The following is a 12,278-nucleotide window of genomic DNA, read 5'->3' on the forward strand; positions in this document are numbered from 1 at the left end:
CTGCCGCCGCCCTGGGCCGCTTGCCGCGCCTCAGGGGTGGGGGAGCGGGCCGCAGGGAGAAGGGGTGAGCGTGGTTGCCGGGTCAGGGCTCTTCCTTCTCCCCGCCCGGGGCGGAGCGGGAGCGGTGCCGGTGCCGGGAGAGGCGCGGCGGGCCGAGGCGGTGTGGTCGGGAGAGCGTTTGTCACGGGGGTCCCGTCTCCCCGTCGGCTGCAAGTCCTGTGCCCTTGCCCGCAGCTTTGGCCTCGCTTGTTGTTAGGAATAAGGCTGTGGGAAGGCAGTGCAGAAGTGTCTGTTGGAGATGTAGGGATGCAGTTTCGCAGTTTTATCTCTTGAGATCTTTACTTTTTTCTTCTAGATTACAGAAACATAGGAGTATCTGTTTGGTGAAGAATGCGGTTTGGGAAGAGCTTTGTATTCCTGCAGAACTTGCAGATAAATGATGTCTGCAGCTTACGTCAGGGTCATGCTTTCTTTTATAGAATATTAAAAATACTGACTTCATTACAATTTTTCTGATAGCATTATTAATCTTTTGGGTTTTTAATACCCCATCATGTAGTGGCAAGATGAAGTAATAAAATGTGTTAAATTTAAGGTTAAGGTGATCTGCGTGTTCTGTGAGATTTAGATCTAATTTGATAAGTTTAAGGGTTTTTTTTGTACTTAAAAAGTAAGGGAAAATGTTAGTTAGAAACCATCCAAACTTTCAGAGCATAACAATAGTTATGACTTTTGCAACAGGAAAAGTAACACTTCTAGGAGCTGCTTTGATGAACATGTTCTGCTGAGAGGTGCTGAAATAAATTTCCTTTTTTGAAAAGAGGTTTAAACTTTTTTATCAATATGTACTTGTTTGCAGTTTAGGATGGCTTTTGCTCACTAGAAAAGAAATGATTGTTTTCCTATATTCCTCAAACTGCTGAATTCCTATCTCAGTTTTTTAATGCAGGAGATGCTTGTCCTAAATACTTCAAAAAAATTTCCTTAGTCCTTCACCTTTGCCTTATATAGGACTTAAATGACTACTATCTGGAAGCTTCCAAAAACGTAAACTTGAATTTACTAATTGCTTGTGGATATATATTTTAAATGCAATTTCTTACCCTTTTTACTTGAATTCAATATGATAATTTTCTTTTCTTTTCTAGAAACATACCGCATTTGCTACCTTTCCTACTGAAAATGCAGCTGTGAAGGTTTGTATTGAGTTTGTTATTGAATGTTTTAGGAAAGCACTTTTCCGAGTTGCCAGTTCTGCTCTAAAATGTTTTATGCATCATCTAGTGCTCAGTGTTGGGGAAAAAAATGGAAAGCAGTGTAATATTAGAGTTCTGTTTCAGGGAGCGCTTGAAGGATTTGATAAAGTGAATGTTTCTGTAGAGTCATAAGAAAGGTAGGTTGGAAGGGTCTTGTAGAAGTCTTCTGATCCAACCTGTCATTTAGAACATGGCAAACTTACATGAGTTGAGACTGATCAGGGCCTTGTCTAGGGTGTGTGTGCATTTATATGTAAGCTATAAACCAAACATAATTTACTTGTCTCCTGCATAATTGCATATTTGCCATAAAATTCAGACATAGCGATGTACTCAATTCAAGACTGCCTTGAATGCCCAACTTTGATAAGCAAAAGAAAGCTACCATGTTAATGGGGGACATGGATGCCAAGAAGGTAATACTAATAATGCTTTTTAAATATGAATCTGGCAGAAAGCCTGTGTCCTGAAATTCCCTCTTATGCTGTTGTTGGGGTTTTTTTGGTGTTGCTTTTATTTTTTTTAGGTCATGCTGTAAAGTACTACTCAAAAAAGTTACAAAGACAGCATGAGGTGAACAGCTGTGAATTTAGGTTACTTTGTGTCAATTGTTAGCAGCCCCTCAGGGTCTGGACTTGCAGAATGCTGGAGCTTCCTAGTGTCACTGTTAAGAATCTTGATTTTAAAATTCCCAGCTATTACTAGTAGACTTCAGCATGTTTGTAGTTCATGAACAAGAATCTGGTTACTTGAAATCATAGACATTTACTAGGCTATTTACTATGTAATAAGTATCATTGTTAAGGCTATAGTCTTGCTACTGTGTTCAGATGACCTAAGTCTCTTCAGTGGTTCTAGTTGCGCAGCCTCATCTTTTTCCTTCCTGCTAGCAGGAAAGAGGCTGCTAAAAGCAGTGCTGTGAATGCAGGAGCGGTACGGAGCTACCTGTGCCTGTACTGGCACAGACTTAGCTTAAAGCAGTTGGGATGGCATCCTATGGCGAGTTTGCCAACCAAAGAAAAAACAGTTATGCTTTGAAATAATTCTGATGTTTTTCCTCTTCCCTTTCTTTCTTTTTTTCTATTATAATTATTTGAAGGCTTTGTCAAGACTGCATCAGCTGAAACTTTTAGGTCACACCTTAGTTGTTGAATTTGCAAAGGAACAAGATAGCGTGCAGGTACTTAGCCAGCCTTCTGTCTCAGAGAAGTGTAAAAGGTAGGTTCATAATAATTTAGTTTCTGTGTTTGTGGTCAAGGAAAGGAAATTCTGTATTCATGATACGTTCATAGTACTGTTAAGTCAAAGGATAAATCGTAACCATTTAGAAGTGTTAACAGGCAGTTTCAGATCTATAGATAAGTGACTGCCTTCCTCCCATTAGTTTTGTTTCATTCAATATCATCATGTAATAATTCCCGTCCTTATTTCTATAGTTACTAATATCTTTAATCAACAGAAGGTCCTGTTTGTTCTCATTTACAGAGCAAGACTCCAGTCTGTGTAAGCTGACCTCTGTGTTGCACAGGTTCCCCATGTTTAAAAAAACTCTTCTGTTTTTTTTTTTGTGTCAGGATTCTAATTTTCTTTTGCTGTTGAACAGTGCATGCAGTGCTTTCCTGATGTTTCTTTCTAATCTAATAGAGAGTCAGGCACCTGCTAGCATAACTGTATAAGACTATACCATTATAGCCACTGGCTTCTAGGCTGGAACTGATCTGCACATATCGAGCTAGAAGAATGAGCAGAACAAACAAAAGTGTCCAAGTCTCTCTTCAAATAGTTAAAGAATATTGCATATTTAAAAAAAAAAAAGCAGTCAATGAATCCTAATGTTAGTGTGACCAAAGACTGTGATAGTTTGGGTTTCAGTAGTCTATCAGGTACTTAGTTGAAAGCCTAACTATGCAACTTACTTTTTTAAGTTTACTGTGTAATATGTAACTAAGTGATAGAAGCTATGTGACAGTGCTGAATTAAAATCAACTATAGGGGTTTTAAGTTATTTATTCCACTCTGAACATGAACAAATCGATATTAAACACCTTTGTTTTTATGCAGTCTCTGAACAAAGAGCAACATGAAGTAATTTTAGTTCTTTTCCTGTGAGTAGATTTAAGTTAGAAGTATTTAAATATAGGGAGACTTACTTAAATCTGCTTAAATATTTATTTATGTAGGCCTCAGAAGTCTAGCTACTGTAAGTATGTACATGTGTTAATTCTTAAGAATTAATAATGGCTGTAGTAATGCCATTGATAAAAGAGGTTAAAAATACTATACTAATATATTTCTTTTAATATGTGAGGTTAAACATATTTCATACATTATATAAGGCACTTAAATTTTGCCCTGTTGTTAACGCTAAATTACTTTTCAGTTCAGAAGAACCAGTGAAAGACGAAGAGAAGAAAGAACCAAGCTGTGTTAAAATTGAGACTGGAATTGCACCTAACCATGGGTTAGTGCTTTTTTTTGTTATCGTTACTTTATTCTGTTATTTTTACATAAGAGTTATGCGCTGTTGAACAAGAGCAAATGTAGTGTGCTGCATTCTCTCTTGTTTTGTTTGCAACTGTTCTACATGCATAGCTGTAGGAATTGTCCTAAAGATGAAATTTTAGTTCTTCAAGTTTAGAATCCTCACAGTTGAGTAGCAACTTGTGCTTTGAGCCGTGAAGTTGTGGATTGCATAATAACCTCCTAGCACGAGGCATTACTCTCTCAGGAAGAGTTGGAGGACTGAATAGGTTATCCCAGTGGTAACAGCAGAATACTGTTGACTTTTGTTTTTCCAGAGGTATAAGTGCCCCAAAACTGTTCTAAGGGAAAAAGTAATATTTCAGTGATACTTCAGATGTAATGAATAGTTAAACCTCTAGTAATCATTAATTGTTGTCATTCATTATGTGACAATGGTGCTAAGATTCCTTGTTTTCAATCTTTTTTTTCAGCCTCACCTTTCCCATCAATTCTTGTCTCAAATATTTGTATCCACCACCTTCAAGTACAATTCTAGCAAATATAGCAAATGCCTTGGCAAGTGTGCCCAAATTTTATGTCCAGGTAAGTAAAAAAATGGCAAAAAAAGAAAGTATAAAAATAAAATCGTCTCCTTTTTCCTCTTTTAATTACCCACAAAAATATTTTTTGTCATAGTAAATATTAAGTTTTCCTGTGATAGTGTTAACCAATGTTAATTTTTTACTATGTTGAGATAGTAAGATTTCATTGACCAGATGTAACTGTTCATCGACACTGCAGACTTAACTGGTTATGATCTTCCTAATTAGGTGTGACTCGAGTACTTGGATTTTCGTTCTGAGACAATGCTTTACTTTTTTCGATTAGCCTTTTTTGCAACCTAAAAACTGCAATTGGACCTCAAGTAGTATTGGATCTCAAGTGCAGGCTTTCACATTAATAGACCGATGTAGTTGTGTCTTCATTAAAATTATGCTGGTTTACATCTGCCAGAAGTTATTTGCTATGCTACCTAGCAAGGAACTATTTTCCTTTAATTATTTATTTAAAGGAAATCTTGCTTCTCTTTAATCATTTCAGGTACTTCATCTTATGAATAAAATGAATCTTCCTCCACCTTTTGGACCAATTACTGCTCGCCCTCCCATGGTAACTTTTTTAATATATGTTTTAAGTACTGTAAAACGGATTCACAATTTAAAATGTTAGCAACATGATCGGCGATCTAAGTTCAAACTTCTAAAAGTTGGAGAAATCTCTAGATGATAGCAAATACTGCTGCATTTCATTGGGTAAGATATGCATGTTAGTCGTTTAAAGAAACCTTTATATCTATACTTAGAACAAAGAAATATGTATGTATGACAGTAGCACTGGAATAGTTCAAGCTGTTGAGTTTTTCCTGTTACAGATACAGGAAATTAAGAATACCATTAGCCCGTTGCCTTACAAAGATGTGTTAAGTTCTTTTGATCCCTGTGTTTCTTTGGAGTTCTGATTAGATTCAGATTGTTAATGAGATTATACAGTGCTTTTGGATTTAACTTGCTCTGTCTCCAGAACGTTTTTTTAAGAGGCAGGGTTGAGGGAAACTGGCAGAGGCTTAGGGGGAGCTGTTTCTGAAGACAAATAGAAATACCAACTCTGTGGTCTCAGTTCTCTGTGTCTGTGATAGCGTAGTTTAACTGACTGCCAGCAGAAGATAGAGCAACTGAGGACTTGCATTAATAGTGATAACTACAGTATTTGGATATAGTGAAGTTGTGCTCCACTACACTTTGTGTTTGCCCTGACAGAACACCTGCTTCTAATAACAGGACCTAGCTGGGAAGGAGAAACATGAAATAAATCTATCCAATAAATGAATTCACGCTGATTTTCTGGAGATAATTTTACTTGTTGCCTAGTATTGTGCCAGATTAAGCACTGTGAATTTAATGGTCATGCAAAAAAGAGTAGTGAGGTGAGAAGCCAGTCCTTGAAATTCATAGAGCAGTTTCTAAACAGCACAGAGTATTTCTAATGCCAGGAGACATCAGTGCCTTATGGAACTGGTGGTGTATAAAAGTACCTGTTAAGTGTAGTAAGATTGTTACTATAATTGGCTGGAGATCATTTTGTACGTAGGGAATTCCTTATATGTGCTTTTAGCAGTTTTTTCATTGAGACTGCATCCTTTCATGAAATCCTCGCTCCTTACAGAAATAGAAATGTAACTTTGATAGGTGGTGGAAGGTTCAGCGTAGAAACTGAGATAGCTTGGGAGCTTAGGCCTCCTTCCATATGTTTTGAACACATTCCTCTCAGGAGTGTTCTTAAAGCTGAGTGTAAAGTAAAAACCGAGGGCCATGGTTGCTTCATTCACTGTTACACTTCAGAAAGCAGCAAATTGTTTTCTTTTGGAAAGTTTTCATTAGTAATGTAGTTTAGCAAAATAGCATATAGATCCCTATAAACCTGCTTTAAAAAATGCTTCTTGTCATCTTCTAATTTATTGCTTTGAGTGTTTTTATTATGTAAAGGAAAACAGGATATGTAGGGTATTTTTCTTAAAATGTGTAGTTACTTTTTTTAAAAAAACTTTTTCCCCACAATTAGTATGAAGAGTATCTACCAGTGCCTGTGCCACCTCCCCCAATCCCACCTCTGCCTCCTGAAGAGCCTCCTTTGCCTGAAGAGGAAGAAGAGCAAGTATCTAGCGGAGATGAATCAGAATATGAAAGTGATAATGAGGAGGAAAAGGAGAGGTATGCGTTTTAGAGTAATTTGTAAGCTTTTGGGCTTTTTTTAAAGTGGTGTTTTTACTTTCTAGCTTCTAGTTCAGCAAATAGTGGAATCTGTTAATATTTGCAGTAAATAGATAATATTTCCCAATGCTTAAGGAAGCTCCAGAGTGACTTAAAAACAGGACAGTGCTGTTTTGAATCACAGTAAGAGATGGCAAATGGCCAAATGGTATGGAAATTATCATTTGTTCCCATGTCCAAAACCCCAACAAAACAAAAACTCAGAATGAAGAGAGAGTGCAGATGGAAGGAAGCAATAATTAGTTTGTTTTCTAAATTCTTCATTTTTCCGCATCTTTGCTGAGTAAACTACTCAGCCTGAGTCATATGTGCACTCTGACTTCCAAAATAAAAACATTTTGGAAACATTGTACATCAGTGGGTATTGCTAAGAGTAATAATAATGGGAGGTTGTATGGACTGAGGATTCTTTTACAGTTTTGGGACTGAATTGCATAATAGCTGTTCGGGGTTTTTTTTTTTAATCTTTAAACTAATGCTAAATGAAGAAGCAATTTTCTTCATTTACTATTTAAACTGAAAAGAAATCAGAAAGCCCCCATGCTACATTCAGAAAAATACATGCATTTGGAAAAAAACCACTCCTGTTGAGTGGAAATAGTATTATTAAAAAATATTCAGCTTTGGGCTTCTTAGCATTTCTGCAGCTTCAGTTTCTTAATTAGGTGCATGCTAAGGGAAGGAAGGGGCATCACTGAACTCATTACGATTTTGATTGGTCATTTAAGTGCTGTGTGTATTGATTTGCTACGTGTTATAGTTTATTAATGTAGTTTTGGTCTTAGGGTAGCTAGATTTATAGCCGTATTCTGAAAAGTTGTATTTCAAGGGCTTTAAGGAAGGGGGAGGGTTTTCAAAATCAGTATTTTCAAATAAACTGTAAACCACTTTGGTTTTAAATTTTGTTTGAAATAGAATGACCAAGTTGATGGAATTAGCAACGCTTCAGCCTAAAAGACCAATAAACACAAAGAGGCGTGGTGTTAGAAAAAAGCAAAGAATTAAAGACTTATTGAATGTTCCTGTGTGTACTCCCCACAGGTTTGTATTATTTCTGTGTTCTTTGCAGTTTTTCAAAAGATTATTTCTTTTACTAAAGGATGTTCTCTTTATCGTGTTTGCTTTAGTGTTACTGTTTTAAAACAAGCATTCTTCACTGATACGTAAATTTGGCAGTAGAGTTCGTCTTCCCTTATCCTCACACTTGACTTTATTGCTCTAAAAGTCCAAGTATTAATGTAATTTCAACTCAAGTCTGCTCAACAGCCTTAATCTGTAAAGTGTGCCTGGTTCAAGCTCTGTGCTTCTTGCTTTCAAACTAATACAAATCCCTTTTTTATAAAAAAGAAAATCAATTTCATATCACAGCCGTGACAGAAGCAATCTGGATCTATTGTTTGGGATACTTCTTAAAATTTAAAATAATTTTTTAAAAGGATGATACTGGAAGAATAAAAACTGACTTGGTTTTAAATAACGTTGTTTTTTGAAACTGCAGTACTATGGCCCAGTAGATACCAGTGTAGTATTTCTATGTAGCAATGATCAATTGTGAACACATTTTTACTAACAGCTGCCTTCTTCCTCCAAGCGGTTGGTTATATTTTTGGAAAACTTGGTACATTTTATACACTATATGAGAGCAGCAGCAAAGCCAGTTGTGGGGTTTTTTTTGTATTTATGTTACTGATAAATATTTTCATAAGTGCCTGTCTATACTGTTATGTGGTATGTAATTCTTGGTTTTGCTCTCACTGACAGCCATACCTACTGTATTTGCAGTATTTTAATCACCTTGAACTGCATTGGGTGAAATTTATGAAATGGAGAACTCATGTATTTGTGGTAAACAACAGCATAAAATCTATCTGGAAGAGATCTTGTATTTGACTATGCATTCATCAGTGTCTGACTCTTTAGTTAACATGTTGTTGTTTTAAACAGTAATTTGCACCCTACGCTGTCACCTTCAGATGTCTTTGAGCAGCCACAGCATGTAGGTCATAAAAAAATTGAGTTCCATATTACTACTGACATCCCAGCTGTTCTTCAGATAAACTCAGAAAAGGAAGAAAAAAATGGTAAGAGAGATTGTACTCCAAATGTATTTAATATAAATTCATGTTTCGGTGTGTAGAAGGCTGCTAAAGTTTACGCCTGGGAATTCTTTTCTTGTTTTGTATTGGAGCTTTCATAAATAGTATACATCAGGGTTTAAGAACGCCAACTTGCATCTTTGCATTTGTGTTACAAATGCATTCTCAGTGTTATATAATGTAACTGAATATATCAGGCTAATTTCAGATTTTCCTTTTCTGGCTCTTAGAGAGCAGCATTCAAGTGGTTGCCAACTCATTCTCTGTGATGCACTGATTATCTGCTATAAAAATGCTGGCAAATAATAGCAATGAGGTGTGATGGTTTCTTATAGGGTTATGGTCAGTCTGTGTTTCTTGGCACTTTACAGTAATATACAGTTTCTCTGAATGAAAATTAGATAAACCATTGAAATAGATACAGGCTTGAGCAGCAAGGCTAGTTTTACTTTAACTGGCATGCGCTTTTATTTGTAGTACAGTTGATTTTGTAGGACCATATAGAGCAGGTGTGTTTGTCAAACCAGAGATTAAGACACATTTCTTTAAGGATCTGTTCAAATTGCTTTGCAAAGTCTACTATGTTAAAATATTACTGGAAGGGGTATACTTCTTTGCTTGCTGTTGATCCTATAGTGAATAAACATACAAACCACTTACATAATGTGTTGAAATTTCAGACCTTCATGCAACCACAGAAGAAGTCAATAATACAGGTTTTGGAAGGATTTTTCCAGCTCCTAGCTCAAATGATAAAATGGAAACTGAAGAAGAGGATGATGAAATACCATCAGAATTTATTTCTCGAAGGGATCTTGAAAAAAATAGACTTTCTAGAGAAGGTACAGCTGTGAGAATAAGTTGTCTAATAATAGCTCTTTGATTTGTTGAAATAATTAGTTTAAATAAGTATTCCTTTATTAATTGATCATATATTCAATTTGCTTATTTTATACTGAGCAAAAATACAAAGTAATTAAATGACCTAAAACACTGTCTGTTTTTCTGTCTTCTTCAAGAAATGGAAAAATTTTCTGTTTTCAAAAACTATGAGCCAGGTGATCCAAATTGCAGGATATATGTGAAGAATTTAGCTAAACAAGTTCAAGAAAAGGTAGGTAAACAAGCAAATTAAATATTTATCAAAGGGGCTTTTTATCAGCTTTCCTCTTATACCTACCCTTTAATTTCAGGATCTCAAATTCATTTTTGGAAGATATGTTGACTTCCAGTCAGAAGTAGAACGAAATATGTAAGTTAATTTGATACTTGGTTAAAGTTAAGCCCTTTATGTTCACTTCTATAGTATTGGTGAAAATTGTGATTTAAAAACTAATCATCTTTACTTTTTTCTTTGTGCTTCTGCATAAAGAAAAAATGCCTTTCGTCTGAAAATCTTCATCTATCACAAGTACAGAAGTGGAATTATTTTTTGAACAGTGTCTGAAGACCCTATTGTTTTGCCCTTATATTTTTATTACCAAATTTACTGTTTATTGGCTGGGAGACACAGAATGAACAGTGTAGATGATTGTGCATATCTGATTGTTTTGCATGTGTCATATTTACTACAGTTGCACGCCAATTTGCCATCCTGCAGTCTAACATCATTTTTACGAAATGGTTTTCCCAGGCAAAGTGGCTTCCAATGATATAATTCCTGCTTGTAGGCTTTGTTTTTGTTTCTGCATTTTATCCAGCTTGAAGCATAAGAATTACATTTGTACTGTGAAATATAAAAGTGTGGTTAAACATGAGTAATTGCCAATTCTCAATTTTGCCTCTAGGTTTGATATACGTTTGATGAAAGAAGGCCGTATGAAGGGACAGGCTTTCATTGGACTTCCTAATGAAAAGGCAGCTGCTAAAGCTTTAAAAGAAGCAAATGGATATGTCTTATTTGAAAAACCCATGGTGGTTGTATCTTTTTCCTCAAACATTTACATTATATTCTTTGTAATCTGTCTGTCAGTCTCTAGTTTTGCTGTCATTGTGTTCTACTTATTAGAAGTCTATGGAAAGAGGTAATACCTTAAGAAAACCAGGCAGCATAGCATAGTGTAATATTGTTAATTTTATAACTGAAAAATATATAGAGGCACGTCTTCTGAAATAGGAAAGTAAATGTGCTTTGTTTAAGACAATAAAATTTACTTCTCGTCTTAGCTCTTTCATACTGCGAACTCAAGGCAAAAGATAATGTAGCTTGTATGACTTTCAATTAAGTACGTTTTTTTGACTTGGTTAAACCTATGTTTGCAGAATCAAGAACATAAAGAAACGTTCCTATCGGGGTCAGTTGTCTCTATTTGGACTGCTTCTCCAGCTGGAACTGTCAGTTACTGTTTGGGGCAGTGTAACAAGTTGGGATTTCTATACTTTCCAATTGCATTGCCCTGTTTTTTATCTGTAAGTTTTAAATCTCTTCTTTTCCTTTCTTATTTTTCACTTAAGTGTTTCATTGTTTATTTCTTGCTTATCCCAACCTCTCTTCATTTTAGCTTATTTCTTCCCAAGTACCCACTGAGACAGACATCAAAGTTGTGAGATTAACTTGCTGGGATGGAGGATTAAATATCAAGCATTTATCCTGCTGCAGTTATTCTCTTTGCACCTAACTCATTCCTGATTACTTCTCTTTATTTACCTGGTACTGTCAACTCTTGAGCGGATTCTCTTAGATTTTTTTGTACTGCAGATGAGTGAGGTCCTAATCTTTGACTAATAGATGCTGTTGTTATAATATTTAATACTGTAGTAGAATTGATTCACAGATAAAGGCTGCTTCTTAAACTATCTTTTGCTGAAATAATACTTTTTTGCTTCTTGATTGGCCTCTTTATCATTGACACTTGTAGTCCTTAACGGAATCTCAGCAATTTGCTCGTTCAGCTAGACCAAAACAGGATGCCAATGAAGGGAAAAGAAAAAAGTAGAACACTGCACAAGGTATGGATTCTCTGCCTCAAAATAAAAATAAAGAAATAGGCTGGGGTTTTTGTTCATTTGTTTTGTTAAGGGTTTTTTTGTTTGTTTTTATTTATTATCTTTTTAATGGCTGCTTTAGAAATAGTGATGGTGGAGGGGGAATTTTCCATACAATTTTCTTTTCTTAAACACGCACTTATATCAGAAAACCAGAATGCAAGTTATATAGTTGGTGTGAGTTTAACACGTTGCTTCTTCCTCTGTTAGAAACTCAGAGACTGCCATTTCCATAATCCTGGTATCCTAGGATAGTTGTCAGTTTCTCTGATCCTTGATGTGAGGAGCTGTGGAGAATAACTCTGTGGAAGCTGATCCACTTACCTTTTAGTACTAAATCTTCTGGGGTTTGGGGTTTGAAAAGAGTTGCCTCTTTTCTTATTCCCCTGCTGTCCCTGCCATTGTAAAGTGATCCTGAAGAATGGTTTCCAGCAATCAACTCACTTCTACTAGCTCTGTAAAGGACCTTTGGCTTTCCTAACTTTAGAAAGTTAGCACTTAGTACTGTGGCAGCATCCTTTAAATTTGCCTGATTTAGGAAAGGATATTGTGTCAGAAAGTGCTACTTAATGTTGCATTGATCAAGGCTTCCTTTGTGGAATGCATAGGTCCTGATTTTTGGCATTATTGTCTAAAATTGATGGGAAAGT

The 12,278-nt window shown here is 35.9% G+C and overlaps 1 protein-coding gene across 1 annotated transcript in view; it reads left to right on the plus strand.

The window, feature by feature from the left end:
- Window positions 1-11,589, plus strand: part of RNPC3 (RNA-binding region (RNP1, RRM) containing 3) — a 145,077-nt gene extending 133,488 nt beyond the window's left edge. The window contains exons 4-17 of the mRNA XM_009884916.1: window positions 356-395; window positions 1,149-1,196; window positions 2,356-2,474; window positions 3,637-3,717; window positions 4,211-4,322; window positions 4,821-4,889; window positions 6,339-6,487; window positions 7,463-7,588; window positions 8,492-8,628; window positions 9,324-9,485; window positions 9,663-9,757; window positions 9,837-9,895; window positions 10,431-10,563; window positions 11,520-11,589. Of these exons, the coding sequence (XP_009883218.1) occupies window positions 356-395; window positions 1,149-1,196; window positions 2,356-2,474; window positions 3,637-3,717; window positions 4,211-4,322; window positions 4,821-4,889; window positions 6,339-6,487; window positions 7,463-7,588; window positions 8,492-8,628; window positions 9,324-9,485; window positions 9,663-9,757; window positions 9,837-9,895; window positions 10,431-10,563; window positions 11,520-11,579 (1,390 nt within the window). The 3' untranslated portion in view covers window positions 11,580-11,589. The remainder of the gene's footprint in view (window positions 1-355; window positions 396-1,148; window positions 1,197-2,355; window positions 2,475-3,636; window positions 3,718-4,210; window positions 4,323-4,820; window positions 4,890-6,338; window positions 6,488-7,462; window positions 7,589-8,491; window positions 8,629-9,323; window positions 9,486-9,662; window positions 9,758-9,836; window positions 9,896-10,430; window positions 10,564-11,519) is intronic.
- Window positions 11,590-12,278: the final 689 nt, after the last annotated feature.

The sequence above is a fragment of the Charadrius vociferus genome, unplaced genomic scaffold (assembly GCF_000708025.1).
Source record: "Charadrius vociferus isolate BGI_N301 unplaced genomic scaffold, ASM70802v2 scaffold163, whole genome shotgun sequence".
Classification (NCBI taxonomy): domain Eukaryota; kingdom Metazoa; phylum Chordata; class Aves; order Charadriiformes; family Charadriidae; genus Charadrius; species Charadrius vociferus.